Source organism: Sinocyclocheilus rhinocerous, unplaced genomic scaffold (assembly GCF_001515625.1).
Source record: "Sinocyclocheilus rhinocerous isolate Xijiao unplaced genomic scaffold, SAMN03320098_v1.1 scaffold898, whole genome shotgun sequence".
NCBI lineage: Eukaryota > Metazoa > Chordata > Actinopteri > Cypriniformes > Cyprinidae > Sinocyclocheilus > Sinocyclocheilus rhinocerous.
In genome coordinates, this window is record NW_015652144.1 from 592640 (window position 1) to 618485 (window position 25846).

Here is a 25846-nt window from a genome sequence, read left to right on the forward strand (position 1 = left end):
GGCGCGACTCGGCAGTATGTTTAAGATTTCCCTTTGCGACCAGCACAGATCAGCTCTAGGCATGATGAAGCGGATATCGTCCTCTTTTGGAAGACCAAATAAAGTAGTTTCGCTTTCACAACGAAGCACACAGCGTCTTCACGACATGGCGGCAGCGGCGGTGGCAGCAACAATACTACAGTGAGAATCAAAGTTACGCCTTCTTTCTTTGCGTGCACATTTGGGCGGTGTTATGCAAATCTTCCCACATAGTGAGGTAGTTATGTGGGGGCGTGTTAGAACGAGCCGTTTTAGGTAGGTGTGGCTGACTCTTAACTTTTATAAAGAATATCTCTTTGGATTTGAGACTTTACTCTTTGCAACTTTACAGATCTTCTTTATGCACCAAGAGCTTGTAACACTCCAAAGAGAAAGGAAAAATTGAAATCTCATCATATGACCCCTTTAAGAATAACAGTTTCAGTTGTACAGACACCTTATTTGGTGGATCAAAAAGTACTTTTGCCGTAATACATAACTTGGGGATATAAAAAGTATATAAGTATACTTATTCACGCTATCGCAATAGGCTACCTACGAAGTACATTTTTCAAATAACTGTACTTCAGAGTATTTCCATATAGCTTAGACTTTATTACATTCTAAACCACAATATCTTACTTTTACTCTACCAAGTTTCATAAAAACACCGTTCCCCGTTATTTTAAGAAAACGAGGCTCGCTCCGAAATACTTATGATTCGCGACGAATCATTCTTCTGAGTCGATTCTTTCCAATGAACCAGATTGCAGCTCTTGACGAGTCACAACTCACTGATTCAATGATTCGGTCGGAGCGAATCTCCAATTAACAACTTACTCAACTGGTACCAAAATAGAGATTATTAGTACTTTCTACACATATACATATTTCTGTAACATTTATTTTAAAACAGAGGCACAAATCCAATGTTTTGTTTGATAAATTAATCAATAAGGCATGTTAGCGAAATTATTAGGCCCAACACAAAATGAATGTAGCTATAAATGTTTAACGTAGCAATCAAAATTTTATCATCTATTGAATTAACGTTATATTAACTGTAGTGAAAAATTATTTTAATTAACCAATTAAAAACATAATTGGGTCCAACCATTCAACCTAACAAAAATATATATTTTTTATAAAAAAACAAAAAATTTTTAACTAGATAGCTGCTATTGAGTTTTACAACTTAATGTGTTTTACCCTGCAACTTTTTCGATTTTATTATTATTTTATATATACCACAATTTTTAGTTTATTGCAGTAAAAAAAATCATAATTTTGAAACTCCATGTAAACACTGCAAGTAAAATTATAACCCTCATAAAATATTAATATAGAACAGTTTATATATTTATTTTGACCTCATGAGGATGGAGCTCGACATATCAATGACCATTTGGTGTTTCAGGCTGTATTTTGTACCCTGTTCATGAAAAGTGGCTAACAGAGATGTCCTAAACATGCATGATTATATTTGAATAATCATAACATTGTCTTAAGGCTCTTTGCTTCACGTAGTGACTCCACAGCATCAGAAATACATACAGAAACTTTTAACTCTTTTATTTAACACATTTAAAAAAGTGAAGCACACTATACAAATGGTTTTCCGGTAGCAGGTAACAATGCAGACAACACGTCTATAGACCTGTCCAACTTGTTCGTTCCTGGGACGTGCAGCTAAAATTGCACCTTTTTCCTAAATGATTTCCTTTCTTCTCTTAAAACATCTCTGAAGCCCCTCATTGCTAAGATTTCAATGCATCTTTGTTCATTTTTTCTTCATTTAAATGCTGATAGGTAATAACATGCTTAATGTGTAGGGTTTAATTCTGATTGGGTTTTTAAAACCTGCAATGTTTTATTTTGCGAGATTAAAGCTCGAGGTCTCCGTTTGTATGTACATTTCCAATGCAGTCTGTCCATAATACAGGGCAGCAGTAAAGTCCGTCTCTCGCACAAATGCATTCACTGACGCGCACACACTCTCCTCTTCTGTTAGTCCTCCTGCTTTTTAAACTCAACACAGGCCGAACATCAAGAGGAATGATATTTATTACCCGAGAGACAACTTAAAAAAAAAAAAAAAAAAAAACCCAAAGTACATACGAGTGCTATTCTGTGCTGGTAAAACAGGGTTTCTGCAGGTTTTATGACGGTCAATTTAAGAGAAAGTCAAGAAAGTTTAATGAATAAATTGAAGGAAACAATACGTCAAAATGGCCTCTAAATATAAATGTCTAGGTTGTATTATCAATACTTGACAGTGTAAAAAAAAAAAAAAAAAAACTTAACCATAACTTTTACTGTACCTGCAAAAATAAGTGTTCTTCCTCAGTATTTTTTTTATTTTTCAGTACAAAAGTTTCATAAATCAAGATACATTACTTGAAAAGCAAAATTACTTAAGATATAAAGTCTTGTTTTTTGAGGAATGAATCAAAATGAAGTGCGTTTATGATTAAAACGAACAAATATCGGTCAGTGGGCTCAGAAAAATCAATTTAAAGAGAAAACTAGTTTTCACTGACCCTTGACAGTTATATTTTCTTATTTTGAGCACAAGCAATTTTGTTGGGTTTCTTAGAGAACAAGACTTCATATGTTTAGTTCACATCTCAAGCAAATGTATCTTGATTTAAAGATGTTTAGATATTTGTATTGGAAAAAGAAAAATACTGAGGAAAGTTTTTTTATTTTTTTGCAGTGCATTCAACAACATTAAGTCCTTCAATTTGAGGAAGGGCAAATTAAAGGGGTCCTATTATGCTCTTTTACAATGTCTTGATTTTGTTTTGGGGGTGTACTAGAACAGGCTCTCATACTAGGTTGTTCGAAAAACACATTATTTTTCATATATTTTACATTATTACAACACCTCTCTCCTCAGTCTGGCATGAACGGCTCGAATAGTTCCTGTATCAAATGAAAGCCCGCCTTCTGAAATACGAAATGTGCTGTGATTGGTTAGCTGGGCCAGTGTGTGCTGTGATTGGTTCGCTGGGCCAGTGTGTGTTGTGATTGGCTTCACTCGGCGCCTGGTCGGGAAATGTCATGCCCCTTACCATAGACGCCTGCGAGCTTCAGTGTAAATATTGCGTCAAAATAAAATCAATCTGAGCGCGATTTAAACCCAGATGACTGTAACCACTCTACGTTCGCTAGCGTGAAGCTAGCGTGTCTCCGACATAGTGATAACACTCGTTGCCTTCTCTAGTGCAGCTCAACCAGGTCTCGTCCCATTCGTCGGTATTTGTGATATCACAAATCCCGGAAAATATGCGTTGTAGTCCAAACGAGTCGTTCGTTGTAGTTTTTAAAAAGTGATTTCTGTTAAATAAAATATCTCCTTTTGAAGTGGACTTTGAGCTTTGTAACTTTGCAGATCTTTTTTATGCTCAAACAGCAACATTACAGACTAACTAAAGTTGAAAAAATGAAAAAGCATAATAGGACCCCTTTAAGACTTTTTGACTCACAGAAACCCTGTAAAAACTGTTAAGCAGACTAGATTTGTAGATCAGGATCAACCAACCTTGATTACAGGGACTCTGGGTTTGAACCGGGATGAGAGCTGATTCAGAACCTCGGCCAGAAGCTGCTGATGCTTCAGAACCTTCCTCATCTTCATGATTCTCACTATGGCCGCCTGCACATAGAGGAACACTTAAACATAGCAAGCTATTTCAAACACACATAACTAATACTTAGACTATTTTTTGCAATTTACTGAATGTATGTTTTTTTTTTTTTTTGCGACAGAAATTAATACTTTTATTCCGCAAGAAGAACACATTAAATTGATCAAAAGTGACAGTAAAGACATTTATAATGTTACCAAAGATTCTATTTCAAATAAATGCTATTCATTAAAGTATCCAGAAAAAGTAACATTTATCATGGTTACAACAAAAAATACTAAGCAGCACAACTTCTCGAGCAGCAAATCAGCATAATAGAATGATTTCTGAAGGATCATGTGACACTGAAGACTGAAGTAATGATGCTGAAAATTCAGCTTTGCTTCACAGGAATAAATTACATTTTAACATATATTCAAATAGAAAACAGTTGTTTTAAATTGTAATATTATTCCTCAATATTACTGTTTTTACTGGATTTTTCATCAAATACACTCAGCCTTGGTGAGAATAGGAGACTTGGACATGATACCTGAATCAGGAGTTTCCTGTCCTCTTCAATGTTTTTATGGGTCGTTTCCTGTTCCTGTTTCTGCTCGGTCTTCATTGGCACGTTAATGTTCACTCTTAGTTTTTTACTGGGGAGAAAATGCCTCAGCCATCAATATTCACAAATGAATTTGCTCTGCTACATTCTAAAGCACAAAATGTGAAACATTAAATATAGATTCAGAACTGTTTGCAAGACGAGATGCACTCAGATGGACCTACTTTTTATAGCCCAGGAAGAGTTTTATGAGGGTGTCGGGTTTGAATTCCACTTCATCCACGTTTGCGTTCTCGTCCTCTAGAAACTGCAAAGACACATACTGATGATTACAACTGAAAACAACTTCAAATACACAACTACATTAAATATTAGCCTGTGTTGAGTCAACATGAAATGGCAGTCACAGCCCATTTTGTGTCTGTAAATTGTAGTTTTTCAGAGCAAAACAAAATATAAGGAAGGTCTTCCATTGGAAAATCCAAAGAAAGTTAATTGTATTGTGAATAGTGGGTGTTCCATAGCAAAATGGAGTATGAGTGGATCAAGGAGGATTACCCAAATAACACCTAAATAGCTGTTTGGCTATTGGTTAACACTATTTATGGCCTTGATGACATCAGCAGAAAGGGAAAGTTGTTTCAGAGGTTGATTCATTATATTTAAATAAAAAATATAATGAGAAAAGAGGCTCAAATGTGTCAATTTTACTTCATCATGACTTTGCAGGAATCTTTTTGTTTGTTTTGATTAAGGACAAAAAATGCTTACCAGCAACTTGGATTTCAATAAAATTTGCAAAACCTGCACCAAAATGTCCTAAAATACACAAAAAAGGCTCTGTTAGTGTGCGAAATCAACATCTGGATCTTGTTTTAGCATTATTGTAGAGAGTCCTCTTTTGTTTCCTTACTATTTTGATCTGTGTGCTGTCTGTCAGCTGCTGGACTGTATAAACGTCTTCTGTGTTATACTGCAGTAGAATGGCCATCTGAAATGTAGATGCCTGTAAAAAAACACACAACAAGTCTGATTAATATTCATGCACTATTAATGCACTAATAGTTGGATTATACCAATACAATTAATATCTCTGTTAGTGCATATTTAGTGAATTCACACAACCGTTCAAAAGTTCGCGGTCAGTAACATTCCTTTTCTGAATGAAACTAATACTTTTATTCAGCAAGGATGCACTAAACTGATCAAAAGTGACAGTAAAGACATTTATAATGTTATAAAAGGTTTCTATTATAACATGCTATGTTCATTTATAACAATGCTGTTCTTTTGAACTTTCGATTCATCAAAGAAGCCTGATAAAATGCATCACAGTTTCTTGTCAGACCTGTAAGGTGTAGCGGTTTTTGAAGCAGTTGGTGACCAGTTCTCCTTTGGACAGATGGTACAGCCAGGTGAGCTTTCGGCCGCTGTGTCTGCTGGCATAGAAGGCTGTGAACCTTTGGTAGCTCCTCTCCAACTGTGTCCGAAAAGGCAGATCATGGATTTACAAAAACCTTGGAAGGACCAAGAACAAGTGATTTGCATACAAGCCTATTTGTTTTACTACCTCAGATGGCAGAGCAAATGTGCAGGACTGCTGGAAGGGCCATGACCCCGAGCTCAACACCTGGATGCTGAAGTCCACTAGGAAACAACACAACATTTATATAGGACTTCAAGCACAAACGACAGTATTTCTCAGCGCAGCAAAGAGAGAAGCTCATTCTTACGGTCTAAAGGCTCAGAGTTTGTGAGGTGCTTCTTGAACTGTTCGTTGAGGTCTTTACTGACGCCAATGTCCTGGAACATGCGCTGGAGTTTCGATGTGTATTCAAAGCCACAAGCTTGCTGAAAATGACAAACCAAACCGTGTTAGACACAACTACTGATGACAGAACCAAAACTACAAAAAGGACAAGGGCACCACCAGGGTTGGGTGAAATAGAAAAAAAAATTTGATAAAAAAAAAAAATCAGTATGTATTTGTTATGAACGGTCTTTGTATGGTGCTAGCAACATCAAGGCCATGGGTTTGATTTACAGAGAATGCTGATAAACTGATCAAATGTATAATGTGATTGCGATTGCAAGTGTTGTTAGGTAAAACTAAAACTATTACAAATTGTTTTCGTTAATCAAAATAATGATAAAATAAAATGAAACATATTAGATGAAAAAACGTAAACTTAAAAAAAAACAAAAAGAAATGTTGCCTTGGCAACTAAATGAAATAAAAGTACTAAAATTACTAAAAAATAAAATAAAAAGAAATCTAAAAAGAAATATTTTTTAAAAGCTAATAAAAATGACAATACAACAAAATTACTAAAACTAAAAATTAAAATAAATTATAATTTAAAATGATTAATAAATACTATAATAGTATATAAATAATAGCAAAATAACACTGCTTTGGATAAAGGCATCTGTCAAATGCATAAATGTAAAAGTAAAAGAGGGATTTGATAGAGAAAATACTACTGTCAGTGTCAAATAAAAGGCAAGAAGTAAAACACAATAAAACAAAATCTAGTTTAAATAAATATTCAAGACATGTTTTTCATACAGATTCTCACTAAATGACAAGAAGAAAAAAAATGAATAATGTAAATGCAGCACAAGGACTTAAGTGAACATTTCTGATCACATATGAATTGTTGAATCAGACAGTGAAGTGATTCACTGAAACGATTCCAACTCTTTGCTCCTGAAGTTTAAAATCAGAGATGAGAGCAAGAATGAAACATTGCATCCAGTGCTCATTTTAAGAACTGCAAGCTTTATGGATCATTTAAACAGAGGTTTATATTTTCCTAAGCTGTGGAAGAACTGCCGCACCTTTAGTTTGGAGATCATGCTGGCCTCTGCGTCGTCGCTGGCGCTGTTCTGATGGACCAGACGCTTGGCCAGCATCTTTGCATAGAACTTCTGGAACACGTCCTTGTCCTCAATATACTTAAACACCACCATCTACAAAAAAAATCAATACAGACATTATGTTAAATCTTGCAAAAATTGCTGTGAAAGTGCAAAGTTTTGTAAAAACGCACCACTTGATTCAGAGTGTCTTCAAGTTCTGCCTCCTCTGGGTTTTTGGAGCTGAAATATCAGACAGAGCTTTGGATTCAGCACAGGGATTAAATAACACATTTACAGTGTGTGCCAACAGACAAGAGAAACCTAAACACACACCTCTTCTTGAGCAGAGAGTCGCAGTATCTGGCGAGCAGTTCAGGAGATTTGCTGGAGGACTGAACCATCTTTGTAACAGCGTTATTATTGATGAAGCGCCCACAAGCCTGAACACAGAGAAAACACGTCTGAATACTTTCAATATCTAAAAGCAAGACCTAAAGACAGGATTCATTTCTATAAGCAAAATTTTCATTTATTATTCCTTTAAGATAAAATATAGCAAGGATGCACTAAACTGATCAAAAGTGACAGTAAAGACATTTATAATGTTATAAAAGGTTTCTATTATAACATGCTATGTTCATTTATAACAATGCTGTTCTTTTGAACTTTCGATTCATCAAAGAAGCCTGATAAAATGCATCACAGTTTCTTGTCAGACCTGTAAGGTGTAGCGGTTTTTGAAGCAGTTGGTGACCAGTTCTCCTTTGGACAGATGGTACAGCCAGGTGAGCTTTCGGCCGCTGTGTCTGCTGGCATAGAAGGCTGTGAACCTTTGGTAGCTCCTCTCCAACTGTGTCCGAAAAGGCAGATCATGGATTTACAAAAACCTTGGAAGGACCAAGAACAAGTGATTTGCATACAAGCCTATTTGTTTTACTACCTCAGATGGCAGAGCAAATGTGCAGGACTGCTGGAAGGGCCATGACCCCGAGCTCAACACCTGGATGCTGAAGTCCACTAAAAGCAACACAACATTTGTAAAGGACTTCAACCACAAATGACAGCAGCAAAGAAGAGCGCAGCTCATCCTTACGGTCTAAAGGCTCAGAGTTTGTGAGGTGCTTCTTGAACTGTTCGTTGAGGTCTTTACTGACGCCAATGTCCTGGAACATGCGCTGGAGTTTCGATGTGTATTCAAAGCCACAAGCTTGCTGAAAATGACAAACCAAACCGTGTTAGACACAACTACTGATGACAGAACCAAAACTACAAAAAGGACAAGGGCACCACCAGGGTTGGGTGAAATAGAAAAAAAAATTTGATAAAAAAAAAAAATCAGTATGTATTTGTTATGAACGGTCTTTGTATGGTGCTAGCAACATCAAGGCCATGGGTTTGATTTACAGAGAATGCTGATAAACTGATCAAATGTATAATGTGATTGCGATTGCAAGTGTTGTTAGGTAAAACTAAAACTATTACAAATTGTTTTCGTTAATCAAAATAATGATAAAATAAAATGAAACATATTAGATGAAAAAACGTAAACTTAAAAAAAAACAAAAAGAAATGTTGCCTTGGCAACTAAATGAAATAAAAGTACTAAAATTACTAAAAAATAAAATAAAAAGAAATCTAAAAAGAAATATTTTTTAAAAGCTAATAAAAATGACAATACAACAAAATTACTAAAACTAAAAATTAAAATAAATTATAATTTAAAATGATTAATAAATACTATAATAGTATATAAATAATAGCAAAATAACACTGCTTTGGATAAAGGCATCTGTCAAATGCATAAATGTAAAAGTAAAAGAGGGATTTGATAGAGAAAATACTACTGTCAGTGTCAAATAAAAGGCAAGAAGTAAAACACAATAAAACAAAATCTAGTTTAAATAAATATTCAAGACATGTTTTTCATACAGATTCTCACTAAATGACAAGAAGAAAAAAAATGAATAATGTAAATGCAGCACAAGGACTTAAGTGAACATTTCTGATCACATATGAATTGTTGAATCAGACAGTGAAGTGATTCACTGAAACGATTCCAACTCTTTGCTCCTGAAGTTTAAAATCAGAGATGAGAGCAAGAATGAAACATTGCATCCAGTGCTCATTTTAAGAACTGCAAGCTTTATGGATCATTTAAACAGAGGTTTATATTTTCCTAAGCTGTGGAAGAACTGCCGCACCTTTAGTTTGGAGATCATGCTGGCCTCTGCGTCGTCGCTGGCGCTGTTCTGATGGACCAGACGCTTGGCCAGCATCTTTGCATAGAACTTCTGGAACACGTCCTTGTCCTCAATATACTTAAACACCACCATCTACAAAAAAAATCAATACAGACATTATGTTAAATCTTGCAAAAATTGCTGTGAAAGTGCAAAGTTTTGTAAAAACGCACCACTTGATTCAGAGTGTCTTCAAGTTCTGCCTCCTCTGGGTTTTTGGAGCTGAAATATCAGACAGAGCTTTGGATTCAGCACAGGGATTAAATAACACATTTACAGTGTGTGCCAACAGACAAGAGAAACCTAAACACACACCTCTTCTTGAGCAGAGAGTCGCAGTATCTGGCGAGCAGTTCAGGAGATTTGCTGGAGGACTGAACCATCTTTGTAACAGCGTTATTATTGATGAAGCGCCCACAAGCCTGAACAGAGAAATGACATGTTTGAATACTTTCAATATCCAAAAGCTACCAAATCATTGTTCTAAAGATAGGGTTCATTTTTATAAGCAAAATATGCATTTATTATTCTCACTAGACATGAAAAAAAAAAGAAATAAAATCTAAATGAAAAATGCTATCTACATGAAAAAAATAGATGTATATTACTATAATTAGAAAATGTATGTAGTGCATTAATTAATGTAGTGCAATCTTCTGCATATCAGAAACAAATTCTACCATTATAGTTTATTTTGAATTAGATATTATTTTTAGATTTGCAGTTTTTCCGCTTTAATTTTAGTTGACGTTTTTGGAATTTTGTTGTTTTTGTCTTTTTAAAATAAACGTTAACTAAAATAAAATCAAAAAAATTTTTGAGCTAGTTGCCAAAGCAGTATTTCTCATTTTAACTAAGTTTAACTTGATGTACTAAAATAACTAAAACTAATAAAAAAATTAAAAAAAACTACATAGACATAAAAAAACGAAAAATGACAAACAAAAACACACAACAGAATCACAAACATTTTAACTAAACAGAAAACGTAAAAACAAAAAACTGAATCAATAATAGTAAATATTAATAAAAACTATAATAGTATATATCAGTGATACTAAAATAACAGTAGTTTTTATATATATATATTTCAGTAAATAAATGTTTATTTCAATTAATAAGTATGTCTTTTTACTTATGCTTTTTGAGACAATAAAAAAAAGCAGTTTGTGAGAGAAAAGCAATTAGGATACCGGCCCACAGACATGCAATAACTTTAGAGGTTAAATCAAATTAAACAGATAATATTACTGGAACAGTTGAACTAATTCAATCTTGACTAAACAGAACTGAAAAGACGAGAAGATGGCCATACCTTGTCAAGAGCAGCCACAAAACCAGCATCATTGTTGAACGCCGACATCACCAGGGCATTGTACTTCTTGTGGACATCCAGAATTGTCTGGACGTACATTTTGGGGTCCTAAAAGCACATCACAAAATTCATAGCGGTTAAAACATGTATTGTCAGAAAGATCAGATCTAAAGCATGATGATCTTGAAGCTAGACAGCATGATGTACAACAGACTCACATTGAGAGCAGACTCCCCACATTTCTCGATGGCTGCCAAGCCTTGATTATAAATGTGCGTTTCCAGAAGTTTCTTTAGTTCTCCCAATCCATCGGTGATCCGTGACACAAGATTGTACATGCGACCAAGATCTACACAGAGAGAAAGAATAAATCGTGGTTGAGATTTCAATGCGTAGGACTCATGTACAGATGAACAGACATTGAGATATCACTGTGGTTCACACCTTCATTCTTGTCTGCGTCCAGAAGGTTCTGGAACTCGGTGTGGAAGATCTCCAGGTGCTTCTCGATGAGAACCTGCTCACATTTCCTGGCCAGCTCATCCTGTGTGCTCTCATGAAGGTAAACCTGCACTCTCCTCTGCTCCTCCAGCAAACGCGCCTCAGCCTGCAAAACACACAGATCAACACTTCAACTTCACACTAGGATGGGGCCAAACAGGTAAACAAAATAATAAATAATAAAATAAAAGTTGCAGACTTTTTATGACGTTAACATACACTAATAATCAAAAGTTTGGGTTCAGCAAGATTTTTAAAGGTTTTTGAAAGAGGTCTCTTATGCTCGCCAAGGCTGCATTTATATGATCAAAATACAGTAAAAACAGTGAAATATTACAATTTGAAATAACGGTTTTCTATTTGAGAACGTTTTAAAATGTAATTTATTCCTGTGATGCAAAACTGAATATGCTGATTTGCTGCTCAAGAAACAAGTATTAGCATTATGTTAAAAACAATTGTGAAAACCGTGATTTTTTTCAGGATTCCTTAATGAATAGAAAGTTCAAAAGAACAGCATTTATAAAATATACATGTATTTTTTTAATTATAAATGTCTTTTCTGTCACTTTTTATCAATTTAATGCATAACTGCTGAATAAAACTATCAATTACTTTATTTAATTTAGACCAAAGAGCCATTAAAGGCAAGCAGATATAATATGCAGTAAAAATCCAGTTAAAAATTCTCTTGATATTCTGTCCCGTTTCTTTTCAAACCAAATGATCACAATGAAGAAATAAATTTGTTAATTACATTTGTTATGTACTAATGTCATGATAAAATAACAGTAATATTAACCTATATAATAATACTTTTTGAATAAAATAAACTTGAGTCACTTTTGTTTTTTCAAATGTTAAGCTATTTTGGCCGCACCTTCTTCATGTACTCAGTAACAGGATTCTGTTGCAGGAACTCTGTGCTTTCCCTCGTGTAAAACCGTTCGGTGTCTGCCAGGAACTGGGTCTCAAAGTATTCCTTGTAGACGGACAGAGTGGGACCTTTAGCGAAGGCATCGTCCTCATTGAGACCCAACTCAACTGCGAGAGATGGAGAGGAACATTTCTGAGCAACTGCACTGTTTCTAAACGTCATGCATCAACGAGCAATGAAATCCATCATGACGTCAATGATGCCGCACCATAGGACTGAACCACTCCACTGATGAGTCGAGTGTTGATGGTTTCTCCGTTCCTCTCCTTCTCGATCAGCTTCAATACTGCATTTGTGACCTAAGAACACAGGCACCAAAAAAGACATTTATTAGAGTTATGCTCACTTTGTCCTATATGATGTCTTTCCTGTTTCCAATCTTACCTGCTTATTCAGAGGCCGAAACAAACACTCCCTCCACGTCACCAGAGCGAGCTAGAAAAACACACGCACACAACAAACATGTGCTATTGTTTATGAATTGAAATTGTGCAGTAATGCCAAAGAAAAGCAAGAAGTGCTTACAGAGTAGATTTCATAGATCCCTTTCCGGCCCTCGTCACACTCGCGGCGCACCCAGTGGCGGTTGAGGTAAGCACAGATCCCATTGAGCACTTTACTGGAGAACCTGTAATCCTCCCACTGCTGTGTGTAGAACTTCAGAACGCTCTCGTCCATCAGATCCTCTCCATCCTGAGGACAACAATCAAAGAAATCTGTTCACTGGGAGTTTAAACAAATCAAGTGTTCTTAAATGAAGTTGTTGTAACTGGTCTACAGCTTGTTCACAAAGCATCTGCTTAGTTTTTTCATTGAGGACAAAATATTTATGGTACTTAAATACTACTTGTAGAGTTTCTTAGTGGGCTTATAGACTTCATTACACAGCTTTTATTGAATAAACATGAGTAATAATAATAATATAGACTCATTTTGGTCATGAACAACTTATGGTGCCATGCCCATGACTGAATCTTTTGGGTTAAATGCTGTGAATCTGACTCAAGTTATTCACAATGGATCCTAAAGGACATCTGTTCAGAAACACTAAACAAATCTGAGTTTGGTTAATAGATTTAAAAAGATTTAGGTCACTGGTATGAACAAGACAAATATGTAAGGTAAATATACTAGTAAAACCATAAAATAATTACATTTCAGCCACTTGCCAATACATTTCTCATTTTCATTTAGTTTAATCTGATGCATTAAAATAACTAAAACCGACATTAAAAAACAAACCCTAATAAAAATGGCAAACACACACCACAAAATTATTTAAAGTTGAACAAAAATTAAAACTCAAACAGAAAATAAAAACTGGTTCTAACAAATAATACAAACAATAATAGCATTTCAATGATACTGATTACTTTTGGTTAAGTACCATTTAATTTTACAAAAGGTTTACTATAGTAAGTTGGTACAGTAAGTTTGGGGTCAAAAATATTTTTTTTATACTTTTTTCAGCAGACACATTAAATTGATAAAAAGTGATAATGTTACAAAAAAATTCTATTTTTCTTCTCAACTCTCTATTCATCCTGAAAATGTATCATGGCTTCCACAAAAATGTTTTCAACAGACAATTATAATAATAATAATTGTCTCCATATCCATATCAGTATTAGAATGATTTCTGAAGGATCATGTGACACTGAAGACTGGAGTAATGATGCTGAAAATTCAGCTTTGCATCACAGGAATAAATTACATCTTAAAATATATTCAAATAGAAAAACATTTATTTTAAATTATAAAAATATTTCACAAAATTACATTTTTTTTACTGTATTTTAATCAAATAAATTCACCCTTGGCCAACATAAGAAACGTCTTTCACAAATAATAACACTGACAATAACTCTATTTTTGTAAGGTACCTTTAGTAAGTTTGTAAGGTAACTCTTCAGAAATTCCTTCAATCTCTTGTAGAGTTCCAGCCCCACAAACTGAGCTCCTCCAGGTGTGGGGGTTTTCTTCGAAGGTTTGGACGGGGGGGCACCTGCACCGCGGGCCTGATTCGACTGATGCACACTAGTGCAATAATTATACACGTGACTGAAATTCAGGAAGTTAAGGACACAACAGACACTGGATGTTTTTTTGAAGTAAATTACGAATGAAACGGCAATTGAGGATACGTGTAGAGCTCCATGTAGCGTGACTTGGCCATGCTCTGGCGGGTGTACACCTGCTGGATCCCCGCCCGCAGATCATCCCAGATCTGGTCCAGCCCGATCTGCTTCAGACCGTGAGGGGTCTGGGTCCGGTTAGATGACGACATCCTCTCGGCTGCGCGTCTGATGCTCCTCCTGATGTTTGATTGGTTCTCGTGCCTGTCACTCAAGAGTTACTCCTCCATAGGGTCAAGCAGTGAGAGAGGACGAGGAGGGGCGACCCTCAGGGAACAGCGACAGACAGGAAAGAAACCTGTGAGGAACAAGAAAGAGAGAGACACAGTCTGTTGGAATCATGTAGGGCTAGACACATTTGAGCAAACGAGTTTCTTTTGTGTAGTCTGCATCAGTAATTGACAGAAAACTAACAGGAATCTGCAGCACTAGTTTTTCCTGGGATAAACATTCCTTGTATGGAATCTACTGTTCATTATATCCTGGGGATTCCTTCTTGTATCCATGGCAACAACTCAAGGAACAGAAAAGATTCCGCTAGGAGCTCTGAACCGCAGCCGGTGCTGCAACCAAGCAAACTAACAGCATTCTGCCATTAGATCATGACTTACAGTGATCTACTCAGAAGGAACAGCAGAACATCTGGACCCAGATTTGATGATTTTCAATCAGTTAATAATTACAAAACAACACCAGAACAGCTGAACATGGTAATTATATTATACATCCACTCTAATCTAATTAGAATTAACTGTAATTTTGTAGCACAAACATTTAATAATAGATCATATTAATATTTCACTTATCTATAACAGATTTTTTTTATTACTTTTATCTATTATAGATAAAATAATAGATTAGATAAAACATTATATACTAGATTATATTTAGTTTTAACTGTTCATAATAATGTTTTATATTTTAATTTATTATGCATTAGAAATTATCACATTATTATTCATTAATGTGTCTATTATAGAGAAAATAGATAAAACAATTATCTTTCATGAACAGAAAATAATTGCAACAACTTGTGGCTGCCAAATGTTTGGAATAAGTGTTTTTTTTAAATTATTATTCTTATATTCTAACCAAGATTGCATTCATTTAATCAAAAACACAAGAAAAATGGTAATGTTGTTTATATAGGCAAACGTTTTGGGTGAAGGATGGGAAAAAAAAAGAAGAAAAGAAATTAAATTAATATTTCTATTCCACAAGGGTGCATTAAATTGATCAAAAGTGACATTAAAAACATTTATGATGTTACAAAAAAATTATATTTCAAATGAATGAATATAGTGTACGATTTTAATAGAAAAAGGTGATTAAAAATAATATTTTAATTATCACCTGTTCATGTCTTGTGCGGGTGTATTACACACACACACACGTAAAGGATAGTTAAAACTAATGCTGCAATTATTACCTGTTTTTCCTCAAATTCACTGCAAAATTAATCTGATTTCTCATCTCTGATGATCTCTGCTGTGCTCTAACGATCTGACCCTCACTTCATGATGTTCGTGAGAGCCTGTCTGTCTACACTGAGAGTGAGCGACATGTCAAAACTGGACAACCAGCTTCATTTCTCACAATGTGAGAGATGTAGTGGAGTCGGGTCTGTCGAGGTTCATCACGTACAACCGCATCAGCAGAGCCATCGAGGGCGATTCATGCGTTACCGATGTACTGTTGTGTTCGTGCTTTAGCGTAATGTTGATGTTTTCAGTACAACGGTCACCCCTGCGTCCAAAAATATCCCACACGGGATTAAAAGTTGCTTAATTGTATGTGCTTCATGTAAACACAATCTGACTGACGAGGCCTCACCTCAAAACACACCACAGATACTCTGTAAAACACGCAGAGATCCGTTAATACAAGTCAGGAGAAAAGAAGTACATAATGCAGTTGTACTTAAGATAATAATATATTAATTATCGCTATTAACTGTGTGTTTGTGTTCAGGATTAAAGCTAAAGCTAACCGCTAATCTCGCGCTCTTACCATCATCCAGAAAGAAAGACACACGTAAACATGTATCTCCAACGCCGCTCCGGATCCTGATTAACAATATTCCCTTTTATTTAGACGTTTATGTGGCGATCTTTATTTGCTACTAATAAAATAAAAAGAACGTCCCCGAAACATCGAACACAGAAAAACTCCGTCAGCGCGTGCTCACGGAAACACGGTCCCCCCGGAAACTGAGACAAAATCCGTCAGCAAGCGCGCTGCCCGAAAACAGCGGCTGTGATCAAAGGTTCCGCGTCGTGTCTTCTTCTTCTTCTTTCGTCTTGTGGCACGAAAGTGGCAGTTGGCAAACTACCTTATGGTGCATTTCCGCCACCTTCTGAGATGGAGTGTAATATAGGTAAAGTTAATACATAATAAAGAAAAAAGAAAAAAAAAAATATATATATATATAAATTATTTTAATTAAATTTGTTTGATGTAGACATAGGCCAACAGTTTACTGAAACTAAGCAATTTGGCGACTAACATAAGCGGACTTTTTAGAGAAAAAAAAAATTTTGCAAAAAGTGTAGGATATGACCTCTTTAAGATTAACACCTCATAATAATTAGAGGACCATATTAAACACAACTCTCTTGTCCCTCATTCCCTAAAAAAAAAATCTTGTCTTTTTTTGTTACAAAAACAATCCAGTAGTTTATTGAGATTTGCAATGTGTTCATTATTGGAGAGTCAGTTTTTTTTTTACAACCCTCAACATGAAATGACATTTCATCTTATCATACATGAGCATTTTTGAAAAAGAACACGAGAACAAATGATTGCATTACATTATAATAAAATCACATAATAATAATTTTGATTCGACAAACCTTAATAAATAAGCGATTTTGTTCATTTAAAAGACCAATCGGTATATTGGTAATGCATGGAGACACGTAAAACACATTAATAATTAATAAAACAACTTAAAATGTACAGAAATCAACACTATTATAGTGCTTCATTATAAACCAGGTTTTTTATAATCTAACTGTTGTTTGAATAATACTCTTGTTAGTGAACTCACATGAGCAGAGAAGACAAACTCTTATGAGACCATGTTAATAAACTGCCAGAAAGACATACATTTGTAATTCAGACATAGTTCTGTCATCATTTACTCACCCTCAAGTTGTTGGTTCCCATTGACTTCCATAGTATTGAAAGAAAACACTATGGAAGTCAATGGGGACCATTCAATTGTTCAGTTACCCACATTCTTCAAAAGATCTTCAGAAGAAAGGAATTCATACAGGTTTGGAACAACTTGAGAGTGAGTTATTGCTGACAGAACTTTCATTTTTGAGTGAACTGTCCCTTTAAGAAATAAAAGTGACTTAACCAAGCACAATGAGGAGAATATTAAAAATGGTTTGTAGGTGGTTTGTAATTGTAGCAGTGCATTAAAACGGCAAACGCACGAAAAAAGTCATCTTTCTCCTATATTAATAATTAAGGGTCATCGAATCTATCCCAAAACCCATGCTTGGCCAGAAGAAACCTTGAACCTTTGAGGCACATTAAAAGACACTGGAGCAAATGGACCATTCAAGATCATTTACTACTGAACACATCTGAACTAAACTCTCTATCTAGAGCTTTCATGTTTTTAAGAGCATCTCCTTATAAAAACCCTCTGCCGTGTTTTCAATAGAGTTTGAACAAGCACTTATGGAGAAACAGATAAATAACACTGAAATCTGATAACTATAAAGAACATTTACCGTGAGATACAAAAGTGCTGCATTAACATTGATGAATGATTCAGAATGCCATTGGCTGATTACCATGCTACAATATATTATTGTCCTGAAGATGCTGACAACAAAATGTTTAAATACAATCAAATGTCATTATCAGAAACATAATTATGCGTCATTCTGTACACATTCCGTTTTGTGCTATTGGAGTATTTGGTGCATTCATATTTGCCGAACACACACTTGTTAACAGACCAGCAGTATTGCAATGATAAGAATGCATCAGTTGTTTTTGTTTTACCGTCGTCCCATATGGAATATGCCTGTCATGTGTGCATGGGATGAATTTGATCTCACAGAAGTCCTTGTGCTGTATTCACTTACATACAAAATAATTACAGAACAGACATGCCAGTCAGTGCACAGACTGTGGTCCGAATGGACTTGCCAAGTGTCCGTTTCACATCGGCTGCTCGAAAAGCTCAGAATGACCTTTATGTGTTCCTCAGGGTATCCATGTCAGAGGACGAAGCCCCTCCCAGGGGGTGTGGCTAAATGAACCACTCCTTCTTGCTCTCATCGATGCTCTCTGTGAAGGCGGGGTCATTCACGATGATGGCTGCATCAGCGCAGTCGGCAGACTCCGCCCCTTTGGCCTCGTTGGTGTGGTAGGAGCCCTTGTGATGGAACATGTGACGCACCAGGAACACCAGCGTGCAGAGGATGCTGAAAATCACCACTGCGATGATGCCTACGTGAGCGAGAAATGATATGATGAATCATGTCATTAAATCGGTTTAGAAATATTCTACAGCAATGATAACATAATTCAAAATATTTGAAATTTTTACTTTAACTATTTTATAATTATATTATATTTTTAAATATTAATATTATATATTTTTATACAATGATATTAAAATGATTCCAATGATGAATCATATAATTAAAATAAGTTTAGAAAAGTTTTCTACACCCATGATAATATATTATAAAATTAGATCACATTATTTTAATGATTAAATTAAAATTATTTGAATAATATTTATTATATTGATATGTTAATTGATGAATAGTTAATATTGCATTATAATATTTTTTGTAAATATTATTATATATTTAGACAATGTTATTAAAATAATGATTGAAATGATGACTCATTAAAAACTGTAGAATGTTCTACACCAATAACAAAAATAAATAATTCTAATTATTTTAACAATATTATTTTGATGATTATATTATATTATATTATATTAAAATCATGATAAATCATGTCGTTAAATTCAGTTTAGAAATGTTCTACACCAAAGATGTCAAAGCCTAAGAAATATAATTGTCAGTTGGTTGTATTTACATTTATTTCCATATCACGGAAGATAAGGATTCAACAAACAATAAAATACATAGAAACATTTTATAAAATTAAAAATATTCTTTAAATGTACTTGTGATAAAAAAAAACTGTAAAGGTTTTTCCTGGATCCATCTTACAAAATAAGTCTTCAACTTCCATGTTTGTCTTGATAAAAATGTCTCATGACATTAAAAATAAAAAAGCATAATACTGGAACAGCATATTTCACCTCCAATTATTGCAGAGTCTCTGTTGACGCCATCACGGCTGACTTGCTCCTCGTTGAATGGGAACTGGGCACCTGCTTGAAAGAAAGAGAAAAGAGCACTGTTTTCTGACTCTAAACTTTGACAATCTCTTTCATTGAATTTTTTGGCATAGATGAAGTACAGAAGGTCAGTGGAACACTGTGGGCAGATGAGTGTATCTGTGCGGTGGGCTGCTGTTGGCAGGGAGCAGATCTGAGACCAACCGTCTGCTCTCTTCATCTGCCGTCGCCACAGGCTCCAAACGCCATACTCCACAAATATCCATAAAAGCTCAAGGCACTCAGTGTCATGGGTGTAAGCACACACACACACACACACACACACACACATGTCTGGTTTGCTATCCTTGTGGGGACTCTCCATAGGCGTAATGGTTTTTCTACTGTACCGACCGTATATTCTATTGTCCTACACCAACCCTACCCCTAAACCTACCCCTCACAGGAAACTTTCTGCATTTTTAGATTTTCAAAAAACTTCATTCTGTGTGATTTATTAGCTTGTTTACCCGTGGGGACCTCAATTTAGGTCCCCACCATGACACGAGTCCCCACGAGTCTGTGTGTATTCAGGTTTAAGTCCCCACCAGAATAGAAAAACAGGTACACACACACACACACATACATACAACAGCACAAAAGGATCTATCTATCTATCTATCTATCTATCACAAGACAATGCAGGCAAATCCTGCTCGGCACACACACTCAAACACCCAAGCAAACAAACAGAAATATACCGCAGTAATCCTCTCTACAGGGAAGAGATCACAGATGTCTTTTACTAAAAGTCAGAAGATTTCTCCCAGGCAACCAGGAAAGATCTCTTCAGAAGTGAGAAAACATTTCCTTAAGTGCATTAGATTCATAATGAAATTCTATAATTTTTTTTTTCTGCTCAAGAGTAAAAGATAAAGTGGAACTACTCTAGTTTCCCTTAAGGGGTTTGCCTGCTCAAATCTGACATAGATCTTTATAATATCCCGCTGATTCAGGTCAGAACACTGATTTTTTTTTCTTTTGTCTCCATTTTCCTCTCAACCACATTCCTATACAAATGACAATAGGTTGATCCAACTGTTTGAATAATGAAAAGGGGCACACAAAGAGGCAAATACTCCTCCACTGCAAGCATGAGCTCAGCTCTTAAAGGAATAGATGACCCAAAAATGAACATTTGCTGAAAATGTACTCACCCTCAGGCCATTCAAGATGTTTGTTTCTTCATCAGAACAGATTTGGAGAAATGTAGCATTACATCAGTTGCTCACCAATGGATGCTCTGCAGTGAATGGGTGCCGTCAGAATGAGAGTCCAAACAGCTGATAAAAACATCACAATAATCCACAAGTAATCCACACCACTCCAGTCCATCAATTAACATCTTGTGAAGTGAAAGCTGAGTATTTGTAACAAACAAATTCATCATTAAAACATTTTTAACCTCAAACCATTGCTTCTGTTTAAAATACGACTCCTCTGTCTATAATTTTGCTTTCTCCTATGAAAAGGTCATCTCCTCTGAATCAGAATCAGGTTTAAAAACTAAAACAGCCTTTAATTGAAGGACTGGAGTGGTGTGGATTACTTATGGATTAAGATGTTTTTATCAGCTGTTTGGACTCTCATTCTGACGGCACCCATTCACTGCAGAGGATCCATTGCTGAGCAAGTGATGTAATACAAAATTTCTCCAAATCTGTTTCCATAAAGAAACAAACTCAAACTCAACAAACTACATCTTGGATGAGGGTGAGTACATTTTCAGCAAATTTAAATTTTTGGGATGAACTATAAAATATGTAGGGGCAAAATAACACCATAAAAAGTTTTTAATCATCATTTGGTTACCTGGATCTGGGTGCCAGGGGTCAAAGACCGCAGACATTGGTGGTACTGTGAGTGGAGACGCCCCGCAGTTGGACTCCACCAGGACCCCCTGTATGGAGGCTGTGGAGGGCACTCCGGTCCTCAGGGCGGCCTTCAGCGGGGCGATGCGGTTGAACTGTACTCTGGAGAGACAACCCACGAATCCAGGTGTGTTATATCGCTCTATCAACACCGGATCAATCTGACCTGTTTCTGAAAGACAAAGACAACAGTAGAAAATATCAGATGGTGGAAACAATTTAGTGTGAAAGCAATGATTAAAGTAAAGGACAGGTGTTATTATAAAATGAACGATCTAAAATCTAATTGGATGAGTAACTAAAATTTTATCAAAGATTTAAAATCTACAATATCATCTAAAACAGTAAAACCAGTAATATTGTGAAATATTATTACTACAATTCAAAATAACATTTTTTTCAGCATCATTACTCCAGTCTTCAGTGTTGCGTGATCCTTTAGAAATCATTCTAATATGATGATTTTCTGTTCAAGAAACATTTCGTATTATCATCAATGTTGAAAACAGTTGTGCTGCTTGATAGTTTTTTTGGAAACCATGAAACATGTTTCTTTGCAAGATTGATGAATAGAGAGTTCAAAAGAACTATTTGAAATAGAAATCTTTCATAACATTATACATTTACTGTCACTATTGATCAATTTAATGCATCCTTGCAAAGTATTAATTTATTTTTCAAAAAAGAATAAAAATCATATTGACCCCAAACTTTTGAACGGTTTTGTATATTATGCATAGCCCATCCATTATGTCGTGTGATTGTGTCAATGTTGTTAAAAAGCAATATGCCACAGTTATGGGCTCAACAATAAAAAAACAAAAAAAGTAAACTGACTGATATCACCTCAATCATTGTCAAGTAACTTTAACATCTTATCTCTTGTGGCTTATTGCTTTAGTTCACATCTGCAAAACAAGACCGAACCAAACAACATGACACTTGAAACCAAAAGCCTTGTTTTTCAACATGAACATGATAAAGTTGATGCATTTTTATATATGTGAGAAGAGATTATCCTCATCTTTTCTTCCCATATATTACTAAACATCACACAAAACATCCAGAAAAAAAACCCAATCACATCTGAAAAATATATGCTAATATTTTGAATATAAAGCATTTTATTAACGGTACCTGTTTGCGTTCACAGATGTGGAACTGCGTATGTCTTCCCAGCACCTAGCAGGTCTTGCAACTCAAAGCAAAACACCAGATTTCTCCTTTCTGTCTGTCTCTTTCTCAGTCTGCTCAATCAATGTGTAAACCTGACTAACAAACTGTAGATTTCCTTCTGTCTAACCTTGAAGCGATAAATAGCTTGTAAACAATATTACTGAGCTATACACAGACCCATCACCCGTTCAGCTGCTCAGGGCATTCCAGCTCATTTCTGCAGGAAAACCTGGAGACTGGACTCAGATCAGGAGCAGAACCCAGAGCTTTCACATGATGATGTCAGGACTTACAGTCAGAGTCCAGTTAAAGGAAAAGCTGGAGAGACGTGTTCTTGGTCACTATAGATTACAGCACAATTTTACGTTAAGTGAGGAGACTTCAGCCAAGTTATTTCATTATATTATTCCTTGTCACACTAATGCCTAAATGTGTTTGTCACAATAGATAGATAGACAACAGATTAGAAAAATCTGTTTAAAATGACATCTATAGAAAGGTCATTATATTTAAAGGGATAGTTCACCCAAAAATGAAAATTTGATGTTTATCTGTTTACCCCCAGGGCATCCAAGATGTAGGTGACTTTGTTTCTTCAGTAGAACACATTTGGGCCGCGAGGGGCGGCGGCTTCTTTCAGTGGCTTCATCCTTCTCTCTGCCCACGGCGCTTGAAGGGACTAGACGGCACGGCATCCTTGCCCGATGGACGTGTAACGGGTGCGGTTCTCGTCTGGACTGCGGGTCCGGCAGTTCATGACTCTGGCAGCACGGGAGTCCCGCTACGCACCCCTCCTGGCATTTTATGAACTAGTACACTGCTGTTCAAAAGTTTGGTGTCAGTAAGATTTTTTTTGGAAGAAATTAATACTTTTATTCAGTAAGTATACATTTAATTGATCAAAAGTTGCAGTGAAGACATTTAAGTAAAAAAAAAAAAGATTTATGTCAAATAATTGCTGTTTTTTTAACGTTCTATTCATCAAAGAATCATGAACAAAACGTATCATGGTTTCTACAAAAATATGAAGCAGCACAACTTTTTTTTTTTTACTTTGATAACAATAAGAAATGTTTCTTGAGCAAATCAGCATATTGGAATGATTTCTAATGGTTAATGTGACACTGAATGCTGGAGTAATGGCTGCTGTGCTATATAAAGTAATAATATTTCACAATATTAGTTTTTAGTGTTTTTCGGATCAAATAAGCACAGCCTTAGTGAGCATAAGAGAAAGTAGTATAGAAAAGGGACATTTGTTAATAGACAGCACACTTAAAAGCCCAAAATATGATGCTAAAATATGTACATAATAGCCTACTTACCAAAAACTTTTCCAAGGAAAATGGTCTTCACGAGGTTGAACTCAATGTCCGAGGCTTCAGGAAGAGTGTAGCTCACTGTAGGATAATGATCCACCTGCAACACCACAGACAGACTCTTAAATCCAGTGAATTGTCATCATCTAATATAACACACACAGATTCATCTGAACTGTGAAACCATCTTCATCTAGTGGCTGCATTGAGGCAGATACAGATACAGTACCTGCAGCTGAATGAGTCTGTCCTGTCGGGTGATGTTGATGTTGTGAGGCTGACCGTTAGCCATGTTACGATGATTCAAGCTGATCGTGAACGGCTCCCTCAAACCTCCCAGGTTATAGCGGATCTGTAGAGTACCTGAGGGAAACCATAAAACCATTTTTGTTTCAAATGAAATAACATAAACTTACAAATAACACTGTTTCTAAGCTATTATTAAAAAAGACTTTGCATATCTTATATCCAAAACAGAACATAAACGTTAAATCTGAGCTGTAAAGATGCAAGCGTGTCTCACCATTGTGCCGCAGCACCACGGCCAGGTAGTCCGGTGTCTTGGAGCTAATGTAGATGAGGACTGCAGGTGTGTGGGACGTACTGAAACTAAAGCTCAGCTCCTCACGGGTTAGATTATCCACCGCGCTCGGGACTCCAGAGCTGCCTTCCTTCACTGCAGGAGAAGAGCTGCTCTCGGACATGAGGTCGTACCGCACCAAGGTCCCGCTCTCAAAATACCCTCCGACATCTAAAAATGGAGGCAGACGACAACAACAACAGAGCTTCACGTTAACATCCTTTAATACAGGGATACAAGGAGACATTTACAAACAACATGATTTCATTTATTAGTAGGGATGTACCGATTCACTCAAGTCACGATTCGATTCGATTCACGATTTTTTTAACAAAATGAGATTTAAGACAAATTATAAATTAAATGTGTCCTTTTATTATTGCCTGGACAAAATGCTGCACATTTCTTTGTGAAATTGAAATATAACACTATAATACCGTATTGTCCCGAATATAAGACGATGTTTTTTTCTTGGAAATACATCTGAAAAAACGCGGTCGTCTTATATTCAGGGTCTAGACTTTGACATGTCAATAATACAACCACAACAATAGGTGGCGCCAAATACGCATAAAACGAGTGTGCCATGAAATACGTAATGTAACGCGTGTTGTAAAGATCGCAAGTAAAAACAAAAGAAAAAGAAAACCTTACAGCTGCATGAATCCTGACTGTCACGTTAGCATGATGGGACCAAACTCCCTTTGTGATTTTAAAACGTAAGACAGTACCCAGATTTGAAGACTACAGTAAGATTTAACTTCTACTGTTAATAAGATTTTGGTAGGCTACTATTAGATGGATAGCCTAAATGTCCTAATTCAGATGGGCTACCCGTTTTTTTTTTTTTAAATGGTATATCAAAAAGTGTATATTTTTTAAATGTGATTGTTGGTACATTTTACCAGTTTTTACCATACTTTCAAAACAAAAATTAAAATAGAAAAAATATGCAATATGAAAATAATTGAAGACAAAATGTGTTTTACAGAGAAAAAACAAGATTTGGTTTTTAAAAAGCCTTTTTCCAAAAGGTACATCTGGAAAAAGGGGGGTCGTCTTATAATCAGGGTCGTCTTATATTCGGGCCAGTACGGTAATGTACTAATATAGCACTTGTAAATTATTGCTCTTTTGTTGTTTTTGATTGCTTTTATTGTCCTCATTTGTAAGTCGCTTTGGATAAAAGCGTCTGCTAAATAACTAAATTTAAATATAATGTAAATAACAAAACTAAATTTTAAAACAAGCCCCAAATCAAATAAGTAACACAAATAAAAGAAATAAATCTCTTCATATAAACAAACTA

At 35.6% G+C, this 25846-nt stretch overlaps 2 protein-coding genes across 3 annotated transcripts in view; both read right to left on the reverse strand.

Annotated features, from left to right (window-relative positions):
* Nucleotides 1–3533: 3533 nt before the first annotated feature.
* Nucleotides 3534–16486, reverse strand: cul1a (cullin 1a). The gene is made up of 21 exons (XM_016519248.1): nt 16216–16486; nt 14215–14503; nt 13954–14131; nt 12596–12763; nt 12455–12505; nt 12279–12369; nt 12014–12177; nt 11077–11239; nt 10851–10981; nt 10633–10740; nt 9633–9739; nt 9491–9539; nt 9279–9410; nt 8171–8288; nt 8018–8094; nt 7796–7927; nt 5129–5221; nt 4987–5034; nt 4440–4522; nt 4201–4306; nt 3534–3676 (listed from the first exon to the last, which is right to left on the reverse strand). Exons 2-21 carry the CDS (start codon nt 14355–14357, stop codon nt 3554–3556), a joined length of 2265 nt encoding a protein of 754 aa, XP_016374734.1. The 5' UTR covers nt 14358–14503; nt 16216–16486; the 3' UTR covers nt 3534–3553.
* Nucleotides 16487–17508: 1022 nt separating this feature from the next.
* Nucleotides 17509–25846, reverse strand: part of cntnap2b (contactin associated protein 2b) — a 50504-nt gene continuing 42166 nt past the window's right edge. The window contains exons 20-25 of one of the 2 annotated variants that reach the window (XM_016519250.1): nt 24481–24708; nt 24187–24320; nt 23964–24057; nt 21404–21634; nt 19514–19585; nt 17509–18678 (exon numbers count right to left, since the gene is read on the reverse strand). In XM_016519250.1, coding sequence (XP_016374736.1) covers nt 18479–18678; nt 19514–19585; nt 21404–21634; nt 23964–24057; nt 24187–24320; nt 24481–24708 — 959 coding nt within the window. In that variant the 3' untranslated portion in view covers nt 17509–18478. Of the gene's footprint in view, nt 18679–19513; nt 19589–21403; nt 21635–23963; nt 24058–24186; nt 24321–24480; nt 24709–25846 lie in introns of both variants that reach the window. The other variant, XM_016519249.1, reaches the window with a different exon arrangement.

What these genes read in the sequence shown, in the direction of transcription:
- cul1a (XM_016519248.1), bottom strand. Translation starts at nt 14,357, where the DNA reads ATGTCGTCATCTAACCGGACCCAGACCCCTCACGGTCTGAAGCAGATC. An exon ending in GGATCTATGAAATCTACTCT is followed by an intron (nt 12,506 to 12,595) that starts GTAAGCACTTCT and finishes GTGTTTTTCTAG; the next exon opens with CTCGCTCTGGTGACGTGGAG. An exon ending in TATTGAAATCCAAGTTGCTG is followed by an intron (nt 4,523 to 4,986) that starts GTAAGCATTTTT and finishes GTGTCTTTGCAG; the next exon opens with TTTCTAGAGGACGAGAACGC.